A 26,388-nucleotide genomic window follows, 5' to 3' on the forward strand; every position below is an offset into this window, starting at 1 on the left:
GAATCGCAAGGCAGTTCTTGTTTCTAAAACAAGATATCATAGCATTGACAATTTGGCTTTTCAAATCAATTGGAGAAATATAATAACTAACTAATAATAACTGAATATTTTGAGTTGTTATTAGTAAGTGGTACTAATAATAAGAACATACTAAACACTAATTTAAGTATCTTAGGAATGTTTTAAATCAAACGTTACTATAAAAATAAATATCCTTATACACAACCCTAGTAGGCATAAATTTTCCCGCTTTAATATCATATATTCTCTGTACATAATAGTAATTAAAATATGATATCTATACTCATTTTACAGACCGGAATGTTGAATAAAATTCCCTTTTCTCAATTATATTTAAGTGAGTAGAGGAAAATATGAATATCGCGTTAAAATGTTAAGCCTATTATTTTTATTTACTGAGCAACAAGATTTAAATATATCCGAAAAACATCCTTCTAAATTCTAAAGACAAAATTCGCTGTCACCAACAGACTACTTCCTACAGAATAATTTAATTAAATATTCTTAACCAGTCTTTTTTCCTTACAAAAATTATCAAACGAAATAAATTACTTTTAGCACTTAATGCAGTATTATTGTTAGAATCAATAAGAAGCAGTTCGATAGGACTTTTACACTGGAACTTTGCTGCCAATAACTTTCATCGTTTGAAGACAGCATCAATGAATCTTCACCATTGTGACCCAACTGTCCTGGACACGGGAGTGTCTCAGATGGCATGTCCACGAGAACTACTTGATTTTCTGATTTATCATCTTCATTTTTAGCATCATAGGTTTCGTCGTCATTTTCATCCTGTTGTAGTGAATCACCCTCGGAATCAGCATCAAACACATCAGTCTGAAGTTTGTCATTCGTATTCATCCCATTATCGGCATTATCCGGAATATTTGGTATACAAGTGACTTCGTCGAGCGCCTGTCTGAGGGGTTCACTTTTCGTTTCATTACGCAATACTTGAATCCAGGATAACCGACAATCACATCTTAATTTGTTACCTGCGAATAAATATTTATGATTACAAATAAATTTATGCAGCGTCAAGGAATATTTGAAAGCGGAATGAGATCGTAAATTACGGATGAATCCACATGGAATCCGCCTACGTAATCTAATAAAGCACGGCTTATACTGGCTATCGACGCCCAACAAAAGTCATAATGAAATTATCATGGGAACAAACCATTAATGTTTGTTGATTTTAAATAATTCATATTTCTTTGTGTCTAAATCGTGTTATAACGCCATTGTTGACTTCGTATGGGGAACTGTTACACTCATTAATTGTGCTTAACACGAGAGGGGTGCTTTTCTAAGGGCTTTAAGCCCTATATCCCGTGCCATTGTTTGCTGAAAATATAGTTATTTATCTTCTCATGAACGTACTTGAAATGTGTCTGGTGTGTTATTTACTGCTAAATGACATGTCTACATGTTCAGTTTAATACATTTGAACTTGTAATTTAGTGAATTCGGGTACTGAATGGTATTTAATACGATAAATAATTGAAGAGTTATTGAATAAAGAGGGAGAGAGCTATTTTGCATAGCACTGATAGTAATTCTGCTATCCATTGGTTTTGGCTTATAATACAAATAAACAAATCAGTGGCACTACAACCTCTTTAGGTCTTAGCCTCAGATGTCTGAATCTGTTTCATGATCATTTTTTAAATCTAATAGGCAAGTAGGTGTTTAGCCCCCAGTGCCTGACACACGCCGTCGACTTTTTGGGTCTAAAACATGTCGGTTTAATCACGATATTTTCCTTCACCGTTCGATCTAATGTTAAACGCTCACATAGAAAGAAAGCTCATTTTTGCACAGCCGGGGATCGAACCTACGACCTCAGGTATGAGAGTCGCACGCTGAAGCCACTAGGCCAACACTGCTCCTGGTTTTGGAAAATTGGTTTCAATTACAATCTATGAAACTAATAATTGGTTTAAGGTGTGCAAAAAATAAAAAGAATACTCACCACTTAAATATAAAACAGAAGTTTTCAGTTTTAAGTTTTCTAAAATCGGTTTTATCGTTTCATAGGAAAACTGTTTAATTTCATTATTTCTTAAATCCAGCAATTCGAGTCCTCTGACGCCCTCCAAAAGCACTTCGTTAATGGTCTGTAATTTGTTGCCAGTCATAGACAATTTTTGAAGCATCGTCAAACCATCAAAGGCTCTTTCCGATAAATATTTCAACTCATTATTGTCTAAAAGGAGCTCATTCAAGTTCCACAATTCAATAAACGTCAAGTCTCCTATCATTGATAACTTGTTTGATCTCAAATCCAATCTCGTCAAATTACCGAGACCTCTAAAAGTGTCTCTAGTTAAAACCGAAATTAAATTAGCTTCCAATACGAGATCGGTGAGTAGGTTCAGATGTTCGAAACATCCATCGTGAGCTAGATTAATACTGTTAAACGATAAATCGAGATATCTGAGACTCGGTAAATCGACGAAAACATCCCTCTGGATCTCGGTCACTTTATTTCCTTTTATAGTCAAGTTTACGAGCGACGGGAGGTTTGCGAACGCGGAGAAGTCCAGCTCCATTATTTTGTTGTTCATTAACGTTATTTCTCTTACTGTCGACATGTTCGTAAACGTCTTTTTCTCGATTTTGTTTAGCGTCGCATAGTGTATTTGCAATTTTTGCAATCGCTTTAACTTATGAATTACGTTGAGTGGGACGAATTTAAGAGCGCCATCCGAGCGTATATTGAATGTAAGCTTTTCCAGGAAGGGTTGCGAGTTAAAACTGGTCCAGATAGGATCAGTTTCGTCAATGCCACCATTGAACACCCAACAGTCAGCGCGTGTTGCTGTTTTTATTTCTGTGTTCTCACAGTAACAGTGGACTTTGGAGTCTCTGTTTGCTATTTCACACATGTTGTCTTTAGCCTCAACGGCGTGGTATCTCCTTTCAGTTTTATCTCGGCGTTTTTCATTTAGACGACTCTCAGTGTAGGATATTTGAACTGAGGTCAGTGCGAGAGTTAAAAGTAAATATTGAATGAGGGTCTCCATGCTTCTAAGCTTTCGCAGTACGCCTGAAACAAGTAAAACATATAATTAAAAAGTGTTCTATTTTCAAATTGCTTTCAGTGAGGCGGGGTGTTTGTGTTTTGTTTTTTTTAATGAGCACAAAGTTGAAAAATTGAATTTTTTAGTATCAGATATGTTCACTGTTAAGTAATTAACGGTGTCATAAATTTAAAAGGCCGTAAATAGCGGACTTTAGTGGCGGTCGCGTCGCATGCACTCAGACTAATTATTGTAGAGCGGGGGGAGGTCGGTTGAATCATGCACTTCTATTGTTTGACTGATATTGTGTCCTTTGATCCTGGTGATGTATTGTGGTGACAAGCTAGTCTATTATTGCGCAACGTATTTTCCTTTGTATGTTTTCCACGTTATTTTTTCTATGTGCAGAGACACAGACTTTACTAATGATAAGCATCTCCAGCCATTCGTGAGCAGGTAGTAAATGTAAATCTAGAATTTTTTTTTGAAGTGAAACTTCTTGAGGCCCATGAGTGTAAGACTTTATGGATTAAACACAATAATAATATTAGCGTCACGAAGTTGTGCCGCTTTTTTGTCGAAGAAAAGGCAGAGAGCGATTGAGACCAATTGAGGGAGAGTGAGAAGGGCGATTTACCTTATAGAAATTCTATTTTTAAAATTAAAATTTCGTTAAGAGTATTAAAAAAATAAATAATATATTTTTTTAATACTCTTTACGAAATTTTAATTTTATTTTAGTATATTTAGTATATCATATTTTAGTATTAATTTTCGACACTTTTAATATTTTATTGAAGTGTCAATTCATTAAATTCCTAACATATCTTCCTTTTTCCCTCCCTCTAAGTCTCGTTAATCTAAAGTTTTAGATTTGTATAAATAAGAACAAGACACAAAAATTAGTTTGCCAAAGAAGTTTCACTTCTGACATGTGGACTTTGTACGCACGCACTTTAAAAAAAAATTAAAACCTATAAAAATTAATTAAATGACCAATAAACTAGATCTTTTGACAAACAGCCCATTAAAATATAAAATTGTATATACAGATTTTCAGCGTTTATAAATAAATATAAATAAATATTTATAAATAAAAATTGCGATAATATAAATGATGTTTCTTTACAACGCTATTTTACTAAAAAATAATTGAATTTAAAATAATACAAAATCTTGAATATAAGACCAACATTTTTCTTTTCGGTTTCATAGGAAAAGGTTGCCATTTAATTAAGTCTACTTTTAATTACTTCCTTTCATTCCCGAAGGCTTAATAAGAGACAAAAAAGGCCGTAAGATGTGCTTTGTTTCATCAAATGATTATTACGTATTGGATTTTTTGAACCCTTCACAGGATTCGACTTTTTAATTAAGACCACCGCTTTGTTAGATACGGTAATGAAGATGAAATATTTTAATGAAATAAATACATTTTTGTTTTCATAATTTTTAGGAAATGTAAAAGAGAGCAGTGTTGGCCTAGTGGCTTCAGCGTGCGACTCTCATACGTGAGGTCGTAGGTTCGATCCCCGGCTGCACCCATGGAACTTCTTTCTATGTGCGCATTTAACATTTGCTCGAACGGTGAAGGAAAACATCGTGAGGAAATCGATATGTGTTATACCCAAAAAGTCTTGAGTAAAAGTACTTGTCTATTAGAAAAAAAATGATCACGGAAATGATATAGAAGTATGGACCAGACCTGATACCCTATCGTCTTTTGTTTAAGTTAGTTGCTGCATATAATAAATATTATAACATTTTTACAAGTAAAGATAAGCCGCGGTACTTGAAACACAAAAGATTTAATGTTAATTCGCCCCAAAGGAATTAGTTCATGAAAGAACAACTTCTTTGTTCCTTACATTTATTTTGTCAAAGAGCCGTATACATTTAAATATTGAAAAGGCTTTGTATCGATGCTCTTTGGATGTTAAAGTTCGTCTCTTTGAGCGAGACAGGAGATTTCGATTGCAAAACATAAAAGTTGAAGGAAGTAAAATTGTTACCTATTTTCGATTTACAAAGATTCCGACATTTACTTTAACGTTCGCCTATGTGAAATGGTAAGAGCAATATATTCAACTATCCTGTGGCTTTTTCTTTACTTTAAATGCATTCCGCATACCCTCTCACGGCGCGATTGCTTACTGCGGGAGGGTTTGGTGGGACTGGCTATTGTGCTCTAAAACCCCAAGGCGCCACAATCTTGTGGCTAAAGTAACAATTCTCAACCCTGAGGTTGGGCGTTGAAATCGCTGTGCAGCCATTGATTTTTTTCTCTCTGTGCGCAATTAACACAAGGCCTAATGCGTAGATGTGTTCACCACACAGCTATTTATTTATTTAAAAAAGACACACTGCCGAAACACACAGAGAAAAACAAAAAAGTGTGTGTGTGTGTCAGCTACGACGCACGATTGGAGTTTACTCCTTACGAACGGTAAAATGGCGATAATGTTCTGTGGCTGTCGACCATATTTTCATACTAAAGGTGGTAAGAATATATGTTTTTTATAATATAAATGTTTGTAGTAGTAATAAAACGTACCAACATCATCTATGCCCAAATAGGATTTTCTTTCTGTGACCAAAGTTACCTTTATAGTAAGAGAAGAATAAGAATGAACAATCTTTTTAGTTTTAATTTCACTGACCATTACTATTGACAAAACTCTATGGCACGCTAGACAATCTACTTTTATTTTTTACACCTGTCAACACTGACAATGTTGTAACGTGGCTGTCAAAACGTGAATTCAAAATAGAAAAGTCTGTGTAATGTATTCCATCTCATTCTTTTACACGTTCAATCCATTTGTCTCTTTCTACATAACGCCTCAACTTTTCGTGTTACACTTGATTTTACTTCTCATAAAATTTCCGTACCGGGCCTTATAACTCAAATCGTTTCTTAAGGAGTAAACTCCAAAAAAACAATACATGCATGAACAATTATAAGTGTCCACAACATTTAAAGGGAAACATTGCAATTATAAAAGAGAAATAAAAATACAATAAAAATAAATTATAATAAACTAGATAAAGAAATACTATCTATTGATCAAATATGCAATTTAAAAATGTATATTTCTTCTTTGCAATTGTTATTGGTTATTGATTATACTTGTAAGGTAGTGCAATCATGTAGGGGAGACCGAGGGGAGTTGAAACAATTTTGTAATTTTTTTTAATACACCAAATACTATCGAGAGAAATCGTATGATATTAGTACCAATCGATAGGTCATTCTTTACACTTGCGAATGACTAACATAAAGAAATTGTAAGCGTTAAATATTATGGTGAAAAATCGACTTAACCGTAACAAGTCAACTTGTTTCAACTCCACTCATACCAAGGTGAGTTGAAACAGGGGCCGAGGAGAGTTGAAACATATGATTTTTGAGAAGTATTAAGGGCTATAAAATAAAAATGACGATATAATTTAAGGTATTTATTAAAGTAAGTAGTCTTAACTATAACAATCAGTCTTGATCAATATTTCTTCAAATGTTTAAGTATCAATAATCTCACAAATGTCAAAAATAAGAATGTTATGAAAATAAAAAACGTCAATCTGACAAGCAGTTGTGGCAAACATAGGAAAGTTCCCCACCAGTGCAAGCTTCATGAGCCCAGTTTTTGCATTCCAAACATTGCACCCATTTTTCTTTGGCTCTGCTATTTGAATATGGCTCAAAACAACAAATGCAAAAGGATTCTTCTTCTTCACTGTCTTCGTTTCCTTTTACTTTCTTGACAACCTTCATCTTTTTAGTTTTAGTGCCTGGTTTTGATCTTTTTCTTGTTTTTGTTTCTTCAAAGTTAGGTTTTTTCACCTTTTTCTTTAACGTGCTAGCTGCTTCGATTGCAGCTAGTTCATCCTTAACGGGAGTGTCGGTTAAGATAGCGGATTTCACTTTGCGTCTATTTGTTTGATGTCCTTTCCTTGGTGGAGCCTTTGGCAAAGGTCTAAGAGTTTCAGGCGAGAATGGAATTGCTGTCACAGCAATTGAAGTATCTCGTGATGTAGATGCTACTGGTATTATATCAGACGTAAAGACTGTGGAGGAAACAACGGATTCAGCGGTTGAAGGCATCGTGATAGTTACTTCAGATATCGCCAGATCAGGTGAATTCTTATCAGGATTTCCTGCAGACTTGCATACTAAATCTTCTGTTTCGTAGCTGATTTGAGGTGGAGTAGTCGGTAAATTTAAGATTGATGGACTTGGTGTACGAGAATCATGTAAAATACTGTTTGCAAGGGGACGTTCATCACTTGTGCCAGAAGTAGGACATGGCGCGGGTTCTTCAGTTCTTGAAATTCCCATCAAGTTAGAGTTGGATGGACCAGGACTAACAGAAGTTGCCAAAGGTCGATCAGTAATTTGACTCGGAAAATAATCTGCATCCTGGAATATTTCAGTGTTAACTGGCCAAAGTCCGGTATGAATAAATCCAGAAGATATATTGCGCGGTGTGACGGCTATATCAAACGATGTTTTCACTATCCCAGGAATATCATAGATGGACATTACTTTTCCTGGATTAGACCGCATCCAATTGTCGCAAGCAGTGTTAACGGCTTTTTTCACTGGCCCAAAAACGGTTCTGTCCATTGGCTGCAACTTATGGGTGCAGTGAGGTGGAAAAGTTAATAGAATTATGCCATTTTCCCTGCAAAACTCGATATTTTTAACTGCTATGTGTGAAGCGTGGTTATCTAATAACAATAGTGTTTTATTTTCTTTTGATGGTCTAATTTGGTCTTTGAAAAATTTAAGAAATATATAGAAGTCTTCTTCTTGCATCCAGCCTGACCCATTCGCAGTGCCAATTGATCCAGTAGGTCCATCGCGTATAAAGTGATCTTTAAATCTTTTCCGCGGAAAGACAAACATTGGGGGTATGTGATTCCCAGTGGCATTTCCTGCTAGTGCTATAGTTACCAATGTTCCCCTCTCTGCGGAAGTCATGGCACTCACTTGTTTCTGTCCTCGTCGGGCAATGACACGGTCTGGTTTCTGAACAGTTGTAATGCCAGTTTCGTCAACGTTCCATATATCCTTCCCTTGCAACTTGTGTTTGTCAACTACTGCGGTATAATTTTGAAAAAAAAGTTGTACGTTTGCTCTATTAAAACTTGTGGCTCGAGCGATACTTGTGGGTTGAGGTAGTCTTAGAGAAAGAACAGTATGACGTTTCATAAAAGATCGAAGCCAAACCTCTCCAGCCATTTCATGCTCAGTCCAAGAAGAAGGAATTTTTTTATTATATTCTACAGCCAATCTATAGGCAAAAGTTCTGGTTTCCTTAGTTTTTAGGCCAAAGTTAGCAGCAGCGCAGTTTAAAAGATAGTCACAGAGTATCTTCTCCTCTGAAGCTGTAAAAACAGTTTTTTCAGGATATCCAACCGTTGGAGCAGTTACGTCTTCGTTAGCTTCATAAGCAGTTTTTTTTTTAATGTACCTATACAGGGAAGTATGGTTCAGGTTGTAACTCGAAGCCGCGTCACGGAGACTTTTCTGTCGCAAATTTACTTCTTCTGCTGCAAGATCATATACTTCGCGACTCGCCATACCTCTGTCAGTCTTTCTTTTATAATCAGTAGGCATTCTAAAACAAAATAAACAGATTAAATCAACAAACAAAACATTTTTTGTGCCCGTTATTTATTGCCTGCTGTCATAAAATTTAAGACGAGGAGAGTTGAAACAGCCTGTTTCAAATCTCCTCAGTAAGAAAAAACCTCCTAAGTTTTATTAAATCCACAATCAAGAAGAAAATACACAAAACTCAATCGTACTAAATATACATAATAAATGTTTAGTTAATAAACTTTCGAAAAATATATAACTTAAACCAAAATACATAACCGTTATCAAAATATAGGCATCGTTAAAAAAGTTTGAAAACTTACTTTTATCGATTTTTATCACATGACTCGCAGGACTCCACAACCGCGCGACTTACGCCACCTACGCGAACTGACCCGTCAGCGGGCGGAGGGAAGCGGTTAAAAAGCGACGTTGCCAACTCGCTAACGGTTTTAAGTTCCAAGAAATCGGTACTGTTTCAAATCACCTCTGTTTCAAATCCCCTCGGTCTCCCCTAATAACAAATTATTATTAATGAAGAGTTAGATTAGGTTTTTGTATAAAGAAATAGTAAGAATAAAACATTATTAATTCCCAAGTTATGTTACCTGACATTAATTAAGTTAAATATTGTAGTTAATAATTAGATGCGCAAAACAAATGGTAGTCACGGCACACTTGATGCCAAAATGAGAACTCTCATAAATTGAAATATAACATTCTTGTTTCCGATAATGTCCAATAGATTGACTACACTTATATTCTTTATAGGTAATATCACTTAGATTTAAGAATCCTTAAAAAAAGTCAAGTTATTTGTTAATCCAGTATCGAACACCACTTCCCCTAATTGTATCTAAGTTACAAGCTTTAAACGATGAAAGCCTGTTGACATCCAGCTTCAAACAAAGAGATTAATTTAACATACGTACATTTGAACATACCTCCAACAACCTCCACCAAACTTAATTGGTAATTTTGAAAATAGACTATTATTAGACTTCAAAATCTAGTGCTTATTCTTCTTTATCTATGGTTTAAATATAAACTAAATTATATTATCTAATATATAAAATTCGTGCCACAATGTTCTTTCCCATACTCGTCCGAAACAGCTATACCGATTCTTATGAATTTTTTTATACAAATTAAATAAGTCTGAGAATGGGCTACTATCTATCTTTCAACCCCCTAAGTTATAAGGGGTGTCCACCCTATGAATTTTTTTTTAATTTTTTCGATAAAAATTTTTGTTTTTATTTTTTTATGATACAACATACAAAAATACATACAACCCTTAATTTTCAGCCCTCTACGATCAATGTCTATTTTTTATTATAGTAGATAGTTATTTTTATTGAACTAAAAAATGTTTCCTAGAAATAATATACATGGCAAACAACGTTTGCTGGGTCAGCTAGTATTATATATAATTGTCTTATCAGAGTTAATGTATAGCCGAAATAAATATTGAATGTAATTTGGAAGTTTATTGTTGAAATACCTTTACAATTTCCACCGTTATTAATTCCAGGATGACCGATTAATCCATAAAAGCTATTCACTCGGGACCAGCGCAAAGTTAACTTGTTCAAACTTTTCTTGCATTAACGCTGAATAACGTAGCCAACATTTTAATTGATTCAAATAATTTCGTTAATATACAAAATGATTCAAATAATTGTTATGATACATTTTTTCTAACCATATTACATACACTGTCGTTTTCCGAGTACCATTTCTGTGCCATGCCCCTCCTGAGCCTTTCTTAAACTCTTATTGGGGCCCATATAACATACAAAATTTTTAATAATAAAAATGATTCACTTAAAAAATTTAAAAGTTTTAGGAGGAAGTCACTAAAAAATCAAAACAAAGAATGAAAAACGTCGAGTCCACTCGAATTGCCCCCCGATGGGGCAAGGGCCCACGTTGGGAAACACTACGTATTTGAAGTACGTAAGTATCTTTTAAACTTTAAAGTATACTCTTGGAATTAGAATTTTGTGACTTTTGAATTTTTTTTCATAGCACCTGTTTTGCAAAGACTGTGAAATCTAGAAACCTAAAATAAAATTGTCAAAAACTTTGTTTTGTACAAATTTATTCCGGTGGACCTCCAGCAACCAAGAAACATGGGTAAATTTAAATAATCAAGACAACTGTTTTTATAAATTTGGTTAATAAGCGTATTTTAAATTCAGCCACTTAGGATTAAAATATTATTTTACCCAGCACTGTGCGGTCGTGCCATTTTAAAAATTCATTATTATAACAGTCTTCCCTCAGAGAATTTTCTCATTTAGCTTAAAAGACAATACTCTTATAACTTAGCACTATTCTCCATTTCTTGCTAAAACAGCAAAAAATTCTTTATAAAAATATACTCTATTATTTCAGTGGCGTAATTATATTTGTTGGGGCCTGTGGCATGGCCAGAGAGTATTTCTATTTCATGTCATTTAGGGGCCTCTTCGTGGGACGTAACTCTCCATTGTTACGCTACTGGAAACGTAGGATCGGGAACAAAGAATATTTCAAATAAAAATATTTATTACCTGCCCGTAATTACGTTGTAAGGCGCTTAAAAGCGCTCAAGTAATGGATTTTTATTTTAGACTGCAAATTGTAATAAGCTTTTGTAATAAATGCACTTAGAATTTAATGTAAAATGAAACACTGAAAACAACGCAGGTCAGTTAGCTTTTTGTTTGGTATACAAGTTTTGTATCTGGCAAAATATGTATGGGACATAATCTTTATAATAAATCTTTTCATTCAATAATTTTTTTTTAATTAGTGTAAAGGTGCTATATTTTTAAAGCTATGTTAATCATTACAGCTGTAACGTTTTGTGTTTGTATTTTTTATTTTGTTTAGATTTTAATGGTATAGTTTTATTAATATTACTAAGGCAAATCTGGAAGAATCTTAACGTTAAGATCTTTTGTCTACTTATATTGTTATCTGTAATGGTTCTATTATCGTCTAAATAGCGCACATGGAAAGACCCGATTGATCCAAAGACTCCTTGAATGGAGACATCAACAGAACTAAAGACCGTCCACCGTCAAGGTAGACCGACGACAATGGTTGCTAAAGGCGCAGTTGGAGAAAATGGAGGAGGCCTACGTCCAAAGATGGACCTAAAAGTATGATGATGATGATTTAGTCATTCATATCGCAACTTGATGTGGAAAATGGCCGAGAACTTTGTAATAAAAGATTGAAATATTTGCGTATGTCTTCTTACTCATAACTTGTGTCACAACACGTCTTCTCGGGAATTTAAGATGAACGATTGAGTTAAAAGATCTTCTAGGTTTTAAGGAAGTACAAATCCCTTTCTCTGCGCTGCTTAACTTATGCTATTTGGTTCAGCGTCATAAAAATAGATGATTTAGTGTGATAGTATTTAAATACAAAGTCTCGTTAGACTATAACGAATATACGAATAAAAAAGAAAATTTACATACATATACTAAATAAATGTATTCATAGTGTGATTTTCCGATTTTTTAGCCGGACCACATGTAATTTTACCACGAAATTAAATTAATAACATTGATATTTTGTCACGTATATCATATTATTAGGATAAAAAAGAGTTCTAAATATTAAAATCTTATACATAGAACTCGCGTAAACCGGAGAGGTAAATATTGTATTATTATATATATAATATAGAATATATTTATTAAATTGCGGTCCCTTTATTCTCATATTAAGTTCTACCTTTATTATTATCCCGAATAGCTCACGTTTAACATTTAGTGTGGACGTGAAATAGCTTTGCAAATACGGAGCTTTCATTAAGCTTTCATTGCGCAAATTAAATAATGACTTCGCATGCAGTAGGTTTGGACAAGAAATTGTTTACTTCCTGGACGGATATTTTTTCACCAACATCACTGATTAATAAGAGTAGTTTCTTCCACATTTAGATTGGCCTTTACATAATAATAAAACTATATCTATAAAATCTAAAATAAAATAAAAATAAATCAGTGGCGCTACAACCTCTTTAGGTCTTGGCCTAAGATTTCTGAATCATGATCAATTTTATATATAATAGGCAAGTAGGTGATCAGCCTCCAGTGCCTGACACACGCCGTCGACTTTTTGGGTCTAAGACATGTCGGTTTCCTCACGATGTTTTCCTTCACCTTTCGAGCAAATGTTAAATGCGCTCATAGAAAGAAAGTCCACTGCTGCACAGCCGGGGATTGAACCTACGACCTCAGGTATGAGAGTCGCACGCTGACGCCACTAGGCCAACACTGCTCTCATTAAAATCTTAACAAAGAATAAAGATACAAACACAAAATGTTACAAGATTAACATAGATTTAAAAAGACAGCAACATTGCACAAATTTACAAATTTAAAAATTACAGTTTTAACCGATAAAGTGTAAATCGTATTTTTAATGAGAATTTTGACTTGTTCATAAGGTCAAGTTAGGAAACTGGCAGGTCTTGTACCCAAAACTTTGCTACTACTAGTTTTTATTATTAAAGGAAGGATATTTGGGCTTTGGTCCAAATCGATAAATGGTTGCCGAGCTACGGGAATTTTATTAAATTTGTATAAGGCGTACTACACACTAGATGTATCATCATCATAAGCAATAACTGCCAATTTCTGAGTAGGTCAATAAAATAAATTAAAGTTGCCATAATGTTATACTGACTACAAGACAGCCATCGTAGCATATAACATAGTCTATATATACAAAAATATAATGGATGAATGTCACCTACAAATTAAAAGCTGTAATCAAAACTAATTACTTATAGTTTGTTTAATAGCCTATTTTGTACCACAAAGTAAATAATAGTGACTATTTTCAGCCATAATACAAAATTTAAATTTAGAACATTTCAAAGCTTCTATTGTGATTGGTAAATAGCTGATGGATTTCAAATATCGATATATTTTATTAGAATGCCACATTCATGATTAAAATTTATTTATGAATCATAAAATTATAGCTTAAAGCTTATTTAGTAAATGAAGACTTTATTGATTGTAAAATATAATAAGCTAGTAAACGTTTGCTACATCTATTTTTCTGGTGAATCAAAAAGTGTGCAAATGCGCATTTAACATTCGCTCGAACGGTGTATGAAAAAATCGTAAGGAATCCGGTTTGTCTTAAACCCAAAAAGTCGACGGCGTGTGTCAGGCACATGCGGCTGATCACCTACAAGCCTATTAGATTGATAAATGATCATGAAACAGATACAGAAATCGGAGGTACAGACCAGGTTGTAGCCGTATGTTTTTGAATAAAAAAATGTACATTCAGAAGAAAACTTTGATCCTTTAGAATACTTAAATCATTTACATAATTATGTTAGGTTTGTGATAGTAAAAAGGCTTTACAGAATGACACTTCGTATCTCAAGTCATAATCTCGTCTTGAGCGCCGCCGTGTCAAGTTCATACAGATTTAATCGATGGAAAGCTGCTAACTTCACACCTCACCACAGTATATAGTGAATCCACATATCTTATTTTAGCTTTTTCTTAAATTGTAACACTTGTTCACAAATAAAATTATCTCCAGGAAAGTGTGGTATTACTCAAAAGGCTTACTAACTTACCTACGTAAGTGAAAAGTACCTATCACGAAGCACAAGTTAATCCCCCCACTCAAAACTTCTAAGACACATCTCAGACATTTTGTTGGATATTCAACTTTGACAAATTAACGTAACTCGACTTAATCTTTAGCGAGTGAAAAGTTTCAATACAGGTTTTCACTTAAGTCAATTAGCTGCGTTCATGGTACATTTGATTGATTACCTTTTACAAGTTTATATAAAGACTTCACAAATGTATGAAATAGGGATGCATAGATACGCGTTTTTGATACGATACCGATGCCGATACTCTTATAGAAATATCGATACTGATACCAACGCTTAGTGAATTTAAATTATTAAGGTAAAATATATCAAGTTTGGGTAAAGTTTTTCATTTTTATTATAACATATAAAGGGGAGAAAGTCCATTACGCAAGTCTGTCTGTATAAGACCTGCGGTGAAAAATAATCTCTCAGATGCAACAAAATTAATTTAAATGGATATCAAAACATATTGCTTAGGATTTATAAAATACGGAAATTTTAAAATGATTGCATAAAAGACTAGTGTTTTAAAGTTGACATGATCTTGCTGTTTTGAATCTAGGTATATACTCATAGTATCGCCGATATATCGGTATCTGTATCGGATGCATCCCTAGTATGAAGACTTTAACTGAGATCCGGGAGTCGTATTAAATGGATGACAAAATCCGATACATTTTTACATACGATTCACGGTCTGTCTCGTCTCTGAATTTTACTTACACTCCAAAATAGACACACATATAATACCCAGTTTTCTGCCTATCAGGGATGGTGTGTTTACCTTCACACCCTACAGGGGCAAGGGATTCATTTCTACCTCGGACCTTAAAAACGCGAAATCTCACAATTTTGTCCCTTGGTGAATGCACTTAAACTGATTATATTTGGTCAACAGTGCCGCTAGACTAGTCACAGACAAGCAACACGTTTCGTATTTTAAAAGTGTATTCTGAACTTTTAGATTATCTATATTGAAATAGCTATATTTCATGTTTGCATGACTCTTAGTACCTTTTAAGTTCTTAAGCTTAAAGGTAAAAACCGTGGTTAAATTTTTTTTCTATAAATTATTAATTAATTATATATCACACATCTATCGCATGTCCATTTACTTCAAAATAACAGATGCATACAATTAAGTTTTCATTTAGTTTAGGTTAATGTTGTTAATTTTGTTTTTTTTAGTTATTATTTTTGTTTGTTTTTATTTTTTGTTCCTTTGATAGATTACTACTAATATTCTAATAAAATTGATGTGTATGTGTGTTAAATGTGTGATGTCATATTTTTTAGGCATACATTTTTTTAGAACGTACAAATAAATAAAATAATTAATTAAAGTAAGACTTAATAACGGTAATAACACTAAATTGATACAAACAAGCTTAAAACCAATTATATTGTAGCTAATAGTCTCAGATAGTTTTAATAACGATACGACGGTAAACGCTTAATCAGAACATAATATAATAAAGTTAAATCCTTTGTTATTAAAACTCAGATATTACGTTTAGTTTCTAATGGATATTGTGAAATGTCCCACGATAAACGAATTTACAATTTAGTCTAAAGACTAGGACTTTTCTTAAAATACCGGAAACGCACTTGCGAGCCTTAAGGCAATGTATTACTTAACATCAGATGAGCCTACTGCCCATCCTATTAAATAAAAAAAGCTGGGATATAGAGACGAACTTTACTGAACAAATATCATTTGAAATGTGATCTATGTTCTAAAATATGGTTGAAAGAAATAATATAATGTGCCAATAAATTATAAAAATAATAATAAATCTCAATCTTTCTAGTAATATGTAGTAAAGGACTCCTTCAAATTCCGCCTCTATAATTAGTGGAAATTCATGAAAATAATCTGAAGACTTTCTTAATCGACACATACGGCAGTAGCGCTGTAATGTATCTTAGTAGTATACGCATGTATCCTCATATATCTTAAGATAGTACTACTTACTACATAGTACTTGTTTAAAGAGAATGATAAATCTACTGTTCTGCACAACATCACTCCAACTATAATGTGTGTATGATCTTCATTGCTTTAATTATAATTATCTGCCTCATGAGAAGTACGAAAACGCGCTACAACCTCTTTAAAAATAAAAAAATAAAATATGTTTATTATGGAACATAAGATACATGTATCACTTATTCCACGTCATTAAATTTGAAGGCATCCCTAGGTCTGGGCCTCAAATTTCTCAATCTGCTTCATGATCATTTTTAGATCTAATAGGCAAGTAGGTGATCAGCCTCCAGTGCCTGACACACGCCGTCGACTTTGTCCAAGACATGTCGGTTTCCTCACGATGTTTTCCTTCACCGTTCGAGCAAATGTTAAAATGCGCACATAGAAAGAAAGTCCATTGGTGCACAGCCGGGGATCGAACCTACGACCTCAGGTATGACAGTCGCACGCTGAAGCCACTAGGCCAACATTATATTTATTCTATTATTGATATAGTGTAGCGTATTATTAAAAGAAATAACTATATTTATCGCATCGTACAATGCAATAAAGTGTGATGGGACATTACGCCGGGAATCTATTTGTATTTGTGTTTGTATTGTATTTATTATAGGTTTGAATTTTGGTAAAAGAGGTTTTGTTATGTGAAAATAAATAGATACCTCGTTCGCTGGTTTCAGCACTACCTAGATGGCTTAGTGGTTAAGGCACTAAGGGAATAACCGGTATAGGTTCCTATTAGGCATGAAATTTCAATATATGCTTATAGCTTATGTAATAACTAAACATATATTAATTTAGCATAAGACCCTCGCATTACGACCTTAAAAATTTCATGTTCAAACTTGCGCCCAGCCAGGTATGCTTTATTGCGTGGGGTGACAATTTAACTATAGAACACTAACAAAAAATAAGCAGGTAGAAAGCAGGTATGTGGGGCTCAACTAATTTGAGTGAAAAGGACCTTGGAATGTCTTTTATTCCGTATTCGTGGTATGAAATTCAAATACAATGATATTAGAGCGTTTTGTTTGGAATGTATCGGTCAGCCCACCGATTTTAAAGCTTCCGCTTAAAAGTTTAAGAGGGATTAAATTTATTTTGTATGGATTTATAAATAAAGCTAGCGGTAGGGGAGCGCGGGGTTTGTTGTAACAGGGGTAAATAGTAACAGACCTTTTTCAATAGGAATATGAATTTTATTCACGTTTTTTTTTTACCTAATCTTAAATTTATAACGTGCCACGCCACTTTACCACAGCCAGGGTCCCACCAGACGGCGTAGTGAGTGGGTGTGTGCAAACGCTTTATTGTTGACAGGTAACCTATAATTTTACTTACGTAAATTTTTGGTTAGTTTTACTATTTTCATAGCTTTGAAGTTTTATGTATTTTATTTTATGCTAAAATATAACTATTTATGATGATGTGTAACAGTTTTCGAGATTATTAAGTTGAATTAATAGTTATCGTGATAAATATTAAGAACTATATCTAGGGGCTAGTTGTAACAAAACCTCGGGGTTTGTTGTAACATGTTACAATTTGCCCCCAGATTGCTGTAAGTAACTGACGACCGATGTTTATTTTTCCCCGGCTTAAATACTCAGAAATGTTCATTCGCGGTGGACCTCAAGACTGCATTGGAGCTGGCAATTCTTCAGGGTGGATGACTGAAAATGAATTCTTGATTTTATAGATCATTTTATCAAACACGCGAAACCTACCAAGAAAGAGCCAGTTCTGTTACTGCTCGATAATCATGGCTCACGTATGAATATTGCAGTTATCGAAAAAGCCAAAGAAAACAATGTTATCATGTTATCGTTTCCCCCCCATTGCTCCCACAATTTGCAACCTATGGTTGTAGGAGTCTACGGCCCTTTTAAAAACCACGTGAACAGAGCACAGACTGCATGGATGTATAGTAATCCAGGAAAAACTATGGCAATTTATGACATCCGAAGTATAGTGAAGGAGTCATTATCACTTGCCTTGAACCCTGCAAATATTACCAGTGGATTTAAAGCTTCTGGTATTTGGTCTTTGAATGTTTATATTTTCCAAGATAGTGACTTTGCGCCCTCTTATGTTACTGATCGTCCAGATCCTACAGAACAATCAGAAAATGTTCTAAATGAAAGTGAGAATTTATCGTTGAATCTTGAACATCCACAACTATTTATTCGATTCTGCTCCTGAAGTGGATATCAGCACAACAGAAATATACGCCACATTGAAACTGCGAACAAACCAACTCCAAGTTGCTCTGGTCAAAATCAATTTTCCCAATGAAAGATTAGACCATTACCAAAGGCGCCACCACGAAAAACAAATATAATTTGCAGACGCAAAAGGAAGTCTCCTATTCTGACAGATACGCCTGAAAAAGAAGCTTTGAGAGTGGAATATGAAGAAGGATCAAGAAAAAGCAAACAAAGATGATAAAGAAAAGCGAAAGGGGAAAGGAAAAGTTAAAAAATCTGCGAAAAATAAAGATTGAAGGTGTCAGATTTTTGTTTCTTTTGTTGTTACTACTTGCCCCAACAGATGTTACAACTAGCCCCAACCACGGGGTAAGTTGTAACACTTCCCTTTTTTCAAAAAAATCATAATTGTGAGATAGTTACCTGTAGATTTGATAATATTTCGATTCGACTTCATAGATAAATAGTTATAGTATCGATCAAAGTTAATTTGGTAGTAATTTAGCCAATACACTTCATGATATTCAATTATTTGTTAAAATTGTTACAACTAGCCCCTCGCTCCCCTACTTACTAAATAAATGTTATGCTTATCGACGGGTTAGTAAATATACTATTTTAGGTCCTATAGAAATTATATTTTTTCTGTTCGCAATATTTAAATATTTGTATTTTTTTATAATATTTCATTAAATCTTTAAAGTATAAAAGCTAGCTGTATATTTATATGTACAAACTATCACATAGTTTTTGTCCTAGACAATATTTTAAAACCCCTATTAAAGATGTATTCAAATCGTTGTAATAAGTTTTATGAATACAAGTTAAGTTATAACAACATTAATTGTTAATAGCAAAGATTAAAGATATTAGTAAAATACGTTTTAAACAATATTTTCTTTTTAAAATGTCTTTTAGCCTAGAAGCTTTTTATTAAGGAGACAATTTGCGTTGGCCTCTAGTTAGAATGAGAAAATATGGCGGCAATAAGGTAATATGAATGGGTGGGGCGGGGACTTAAATTACCAGGGACCCTTCGAAGTGATTTTTTAACGAGCTCTTTCCATTGTTTTTACCTGTCTCAAGAATGTTTAGGGCTTAATAGCCTACTTATGTTTGAAATGATATTTAAATGTCTAATCAAATGTTTTTATTCCGACCATTTTTTATCGATTTTCGGTATAGATAACATTGTTTAAATGTTTTAAAATATCCAAATTTAATTGCGTTGTTTAACTTTTTAGTACTAAAAGGACGATAACGCACTCGCGAGACCGATAGTGTCCGTGGACATAAAGAAAATTTACTATTTTATTGTAATCAATTATTTTTATATATAATATTATCAGAGATCAATTTAATACAGAGTAAACTTCATGGGACCGAGCATTTTTATTCGTTATAAAGAGGTTTCGTTATAGGGAGGGAATAATTGATGTATGGGTATTGAGTAATTAATTTAACTCATTTTTACGTTATCGAGAGTGGTGAGTTATAAAAAATGACGTTATAAAGAATTTATACTGTATGCTCAATTTGTTACAAGTCTTACAGGAAGCCGTGGATAAAATTTAACCTTCTTAGATAAAAAGCTTTATAGATATCGATAAATATATTTATAGAAGATAAGAAAGGACATTTATCCTTATCTAAGTTTGAAAGCTTTACCTGTCCCAATCAGCTTAATACAATATTAAGGTTGCGTTATTTTGATAAAAGTTTTCGATATAAGTTCACTTATAAAATATAATAAAACCTTTAAGTTGGTGCGTAATAAATTTAAATCGAATATTGATGGATTGACACCGATAAAAGTGTTTGGGTTATAACTTGAATCGTTAAAACGACTCCGATACAAGTTCACCAAAATTAGAAGTGCAGAGGTTAAGGGTTTTTCAACTAAAAGTACATCTCACCACGAAATCTCAGGCTTATGTTCCGAATTTGTACTCACATAGCAAAAACACATTGTGAACATAACATTAGATATGTAGTTCGATTTAATTTAAGGGTCCCGTACTAAAGTAAACGCTGAGTCACTAGACTTCATAGTTTCAATCCTTATTTGCTGCGTCCAGTTTTATTATTAGATAAAAAAATTAATGGTAAACCACGAGGTTATTTACTCAATTTTATTAAAATGAATCTTTAAGGGAATTGAAGATTTAAGTTGGCGCCTGGTAGATAGTACCGGTGACCCTAGAGTTATTGATTTCCTCGCTGAACGAATAAGTATAGCAATAGGTACAGCGAGGAAATGCTGAAGTAACACACTGCCACAGGGACCGAACATTTTAAATTTGTTTTAATTTTCTATTTATCAATATCTAATTATTAAAGCGACCTATTAACATTATTTGTACGATGTTTTATGAGCTTTCTAGCGAGAAGAGATTGACACACCATGTTGACTGATTATTATATATATGCAGATGGTGAACCGTCGCGGGATTTGATATTGATAACACGTTACGTCAGTATTTAAACAATAACCATTTTGATATTTAATATACCAAAATTATATTTTGTTATATTTATTAAATATGAATTATGTTTCTTCGCATAGCTGCCGCGATCATTCTCTTTCCGTATAGAGTCTATGATTAGAACCTTAACGTTAACGTCACATATTGTAAGTTAGCAAGAATTGCACTATGCTCATGGAGTATTACTTCCGACTTGTAATTTGAAATAAAATTCTTCATAGCATTAAATTTAAAGCCCGCAGAATATTCAGGAAAATAAAGAGAGGAGAATAAATGCGTTTTTACAATTTTATAGGAGCATTTAGATAAAGTGAAATGGCTTCATTTTTGTACCGACACCGCAGGAAATTCGTACCACGCTTTTCCGGTTCAAACCGGAAAATGCAGGTATAAAAATAGTTCACGTTAGTGTTTTCATAAAAATATTTTTTAAAAGCCACTCTTATAAATGGGAACGATTTCAATTAAATAAAATTGCGAGTGATGAAATGTCACGTGTAAGGGTAATTTGATGTGTTTTATCTGTTCACTTTGCGTAGGATTTTATTATAGTTTTAGCTTTATAAAAATATTTCTTAACGAAGTCAACAGTGAGTGCGTTTTCTAGTATCAAACTATTCATCTAAGTTGTAGCTATTTCTATCGAATAAATAATTGCTCGCCCAGGTTATCACAGAACATTATATCAATCTAAAATTATAAATTAAACCAATTCTCTAATTAGCAATGTCGTATAGGTAATAGAATTTGATTAGATTTTTATATTTTTGTTTGACATTTTTCTATTAGTTATCAAAGTACTCGTAATATTTATTTATTTGGGATACAAAATAGATACATCTCTGTCCCATAAAAAAGTTGAAAAAATAAAAAATAAAAAAAAACATTGGATGTATCCACAAAAAGTTTCACTGATAAAAAATATATACATTTAGATATTTACAAATATCGAAGTGTAAGAGTTAACGTTTAAGAATAACTATGTTAGATAATAGTCCCATTTAAAAGTTTTTGAACGCTCGGCCATTTTGGCGGCAAAACTACATGGTTTGTTAAAAAGTTTTCACAAGTTTTAATGGTTTGTAGAGGTGCCTGTATAGATTTTAGAGACAATTTGTCTCTCCGTTTAGTAGGTATATATATCTTTACATTGTATAAAAATACGCGGATTTATGGTTTACATAAATATATAGAATTTTAAATGAAAAAGTATTTACGATATGCAGTCTTTTAAATTGCCTTTCTGTAGCACGAGGACACCTCTTGTAGGAAACATTCTCTCTTCTTGTCGCCAAAATTCACCAGTCTAATGTAATGGTCTCGAGTGGTACGAAAATCTTTACAGGCAACAGATAATTTGACGACTCATTGGTCTAGTGGTTAGTACCTCTGACTGCGAATCCATGGGTCCCGGGTTCGATCCCGACTGAGACGAACATCGATGTGATGAGCATTTGGTGTTGTGCTTAGGTCTTGGGTGTTTAAATATGTATTTATATGTCTATCTATCTATAATATGTATGTATATCCGTTGCCTAGTGCCCATAACACAAGCTTCACCAGCTTAGCATGGGACTAGGTCAATTGGTGTTAATTGTCTTTATAAAAAATAAAAAATCCGAAAACTAAGGCTGTGGGTGGTACCCAGGTCAGACCCAGGAAGCTTTACGCGTCGGAATTAAAAGGCAAAACGCTCCGCATATGTTGCTAGTCGAAAGGACCAGAACCTCATTTCATATAAAATACATAAGCTTTCCAATACTGCCTTTAAAAATCTGCTTTAATACCATACTTATAATAAGTAACAATTCTAAATTTATTTGACATACATGTATGTCTCTGGGTGGTCAGCTTCAGGGCTGAAGATGTTTTAAATTTACGGTCCGTTAAGCATAGACAAAATACATATTATTCTATGTAAAAACATTATTTATATAATAGACTTAATAGTATCTACGTATATAGCTACAAAAATGGAAGATAAACGCTACGTAATCCCGTAGCTCTATTCAAACGCTGTTACAGATTTTTGTTATAAATTGAATGACAAATTTGATATTTTATTTAATAAAACAACAGTATTTGACTTTATAAAGTTATTTCCGTGCCGAGGGATATAATTAGATCGCTATTAATTGCATTATAGCATCCAAATTATTGCAAAACGGTTTTGTTTATTTGTAGCGAAAATTCTATTCAAATTCACCAGATTTAACATTTGGCTTCAGAATAATACGTTTTAAATAGAAGAAAACGTTTGAATTACTTTTAGTTTAAATAAATAGGCACTAAATTAGGTTTGAGCTAGATAATTCAAAACTTAAATTATATTAGCATTCAGTAACTAGGTGTTTTGTGATATAGTGCAAATTTAAATACTAATTAAATTTATAATTAATTAACAAAAAGCATTGATAGTTAAAAGACACAATATATCAACTATTAAATACTAAATCGCAAAGTAATTTGATTTTCTATTAATAAATATACTTAATATTATTCAATACAACCGATAATTATAAATAAAATATTTAAAAAAAGAAGACACTCAACTAAATTGTAATTAACAACATTTTAACATTGAATTTATAAAATAAAGACGTATTAAATAAAATTATAATTTTACAAAGATATTACGATATATAAATTGAACAACAAAACTAAAACGCTAACAACGTGAAAAACAAGGCGAAATAATGAACTTACCTATGAGGATTCCAACTTTGGGCACGCACAGCACAAATTAGGTTCGCACAAACTTTTACATCAATGCTCTGATTCGAATTTCGGTACACGTTCGGTTTGCGCGACTCTGCTGCGACTACTGAACTAAATGGATAAGGGGGTGGACTGGGGCGAGTTTTTGACAGATTAGGAACTACTTTTGGCTTTATCTATTATCTATGGCTTATCTACGCTTTGTTTAGGACCTTCGGGTGTTTGACTTGTATGATCTTGAGTGAGGTTTATTTAGTGTACATTTTTTTCAAGAAAATATGAATTCCTTTTTATGTTTGAACTTGAATATCCTTAATCGTTTTATATTTAACTTTCATTACTTTTCCATGTCCCTAATAGCTTTCAGGTAATTACACAGTTTTCAGTTTCCTGGATAGGACTTTTTTACACGCTTTATATTAGATTCACCTGTATGTATGTATGTAACTTTGCGCACCTGTCAAAGATCGATGACAATGCAATAAGCCGAAAAAAAAAATGAAAAAAATAAAAAATAAATAATAGTTTAAAAAAACTAAAAACCACGCTTTTAAAGCACATCAAACTAAAAAGTGAAAAATAATTCCTAATTTAGGCTGAAAATGGTAAATTAGAATTTTCACTTTTTATTTTGATGTGCTTTAAAAGCGTGTTTTTTAGTTTTTTTTTTAACTATTATTTATTAGCTATTTTGAAAGGCGTAAATAACGAATTGACCGTCATATGGCTTGCTTGCTTGCATAATATACTTTAAACTGCTTTAAAAGAAACGAAAAATGAGGTTATATATTATATCTTAACAAGCTTCCGCCTTAAGCTTATTTTTAGCAGATTTTTTCAACAATATTTCAGTTACTTCACATAAAACGATGAATGCATAGTATCCCATAGCTTAAACAGGATATTTAGTTAAAATCAAGCAAAACTTCGTTTAATAGCTATGAGTTTATCGTGTTTATACAGACTGACGCGGGGACTGCTATTTATAATATATAAAGATTTTGTACTTAAGAATTTCGCACTTCTGTCTCATCACAATTTGATGTTTATTTTCTATACAAGTTCACTGAGACTTATAAGCGAAAGCCATTGGATTACCGTAATTATTATTATCAATGTGAAATAGAAACATTATTTTATCTTCATAATAATTACATCCCCTACATACGGTTGATAACTATAGCGATAAGGCCCCCTAATGTGTATTGTTTTGGAAAATGGCCACCCCAGCAATTATATGAGTCATCACCTGCCCGATTTAATGGTATTGAAATTCCAAATTTGATTGAATTTCCATCAAACTTACTTATTATCGTACAGTTTGGATAAAATATTTCGTATTAAATCGCTACATATTAGTGGGATTGCTGTTTGGAATTGAAGAGATAAGTGGTGCTATTGAAACATTTGAATTTCGAATAATGTTTTTGTTGCTTCTTTTTTAACTTCAGTGTTTTAAATATTGTATGTTGGTTTAAATATTTGTGGAGAAACGATTCGGTGCTTTGTTAAAGAATATTCGTTTCAGTCTCATTATTAAGCTAACATAATAATTATAATATCGTAGTAATAATTATATATAGTATAAAATGTAGTAAATGAGTAAGGCGTCCTGGTAGACAGAATAATCTATGTCTACTTTGTATTAGTACTACTACTACTTAGTACCTATATTGGATAATATTATAACCTTTTTTTTATAGAACAGAAGGCAAACGGTTTATAGAACAGAAGGCAAAAATTGTTAAGTGATAGCGTCGCCCATGGACACTCTCAATCTTTAAATAATTGGTACGCTCTTGACGGACACTAAGTCGAATTTACTCGAAAATGATTTAATGGGCAGCTGGTTCCACATAGTGGTGGTGCGCGGAAAAAGCTGCCATAAAAATCGCTCAGTTGTGGACCGACGGACGACGAGGTGATACGGGTGGAATTTCGTATTCTGCCTGACGATGAAACTCAGCTGCTGATATTAATACGAACAACTCCTCTGAACACTCTCCATGGTAAACGCAGTAGAAGATGCAGACCGACCTCACATCTCTACGCAACGTCAAGGGATCAAGCCACTCGCGAGATGGAATGACCGTCGACGATTTGAAAAGCTCTTCGTTGAATATGGTCAAGTGAAAGGAGCTGGTACTGGGGAGCTCCCGCCCAGAGATGAGAACAGTACTTCATGTGGCGCCGAATTTGCGCTTTATACTTAGCGTTTTTTACTTGTACTTAGTAGTGTGGTGGACATAAACTCTTAAAAATAAATAAAAATAAACGAAGAGCATCCCTGCGTAATTCATTCGTAATATTTGTCTTTTATTTTTAAGTTTATTGGAACGACGAAGTTCCTTATCGCGCGTTGTGAAAGGGGGCTAGACGGAGAAAAATTCTTACGAAAAGTTGTCACGACACTTTTTTGCTATTTGCTATTGTAATACACCGGTTCTTGTCCGATCACCGAAGCTAAGCAACGTCGGGCGAGGTCAGTACTTGGAAGGGTGACCGCCTGAGAACACCTCGTGATGTTGGCTTTTTTTTGTAGGGATAAGAAATGAAAATTATTTTTGGAATCACTTAACTAAATTAGTCTTGTTGGAACGAAGTTATCGAGCGTTGAAAAGGGGGCTAGACGGAATAAATTAAGACCAAAAGTTGTAACGACACTTTTTGCTATAGTTGTTATATTTTACATTTTCG

General features: G+C 33.3%; 2 protein-coding genes across 2 annotated transcripts; both read right to left on the minus strand.

Annotated features, from left to right (window-relative positions):
• Window positions 1-23,785, minus strand: LOC125060459 (connectin-like). Its single transcript, XM_047665366.1, has 3 exons — window positions 23,680-23,785; window positions 2,000-3,076; window positions 1-1,019 (listed from the first exon to the last, which is right to left on the minus strand). The coding sequence occupies exons 2-3, from the start codon at window positions 3,051-3,053 to the stop codon at window positions 583-585; spliced, it is 1,491 nt and encodes a 496-aa protein (XP_047521322.1). The 5' UTR covers window positions 3,054-3,076; window positions 23,680-23,785; the 3' UTR covers window positions 1-582.
• On the minus strand, window positions 6,495-9,168 carry LOC125060458. Its single transcript, XM_047665365.1, has 2 exons — window positions 8,979-9,168; window positions 6,495-8,674 (listed from the first exon to the last, which is right to left on the minus strand). The coding sequence occupies exon 2, from the start codon at window positions 8,671-8,673 to the stop codon at window positions 6,628-6,630; it is 2,046 nt and encodes a 681-aa protein (XP_047521321.1). The 5' UTR covers window position 8,674; window positions 8,979-9,168; the 3' UTR covers window positions 6,495-6,627.
• Window positions 23,786-26,388: the final 2,603 nt, after the last annotated feature.

Source organism: Pieris napi, chromosome 21 (assembly GCF_905475465.1).
Source record: "Pieris napi chromosome 21, ilPieNapi1.2, whole genome shotgun sequence".
NCBI classification, from domain to species: domain Eukaryota; kingdom Metazoa; phylum Arthropoda; class Insecta; order Lepidoptera; family Pieridae; genus Pieris; species Pieris napi.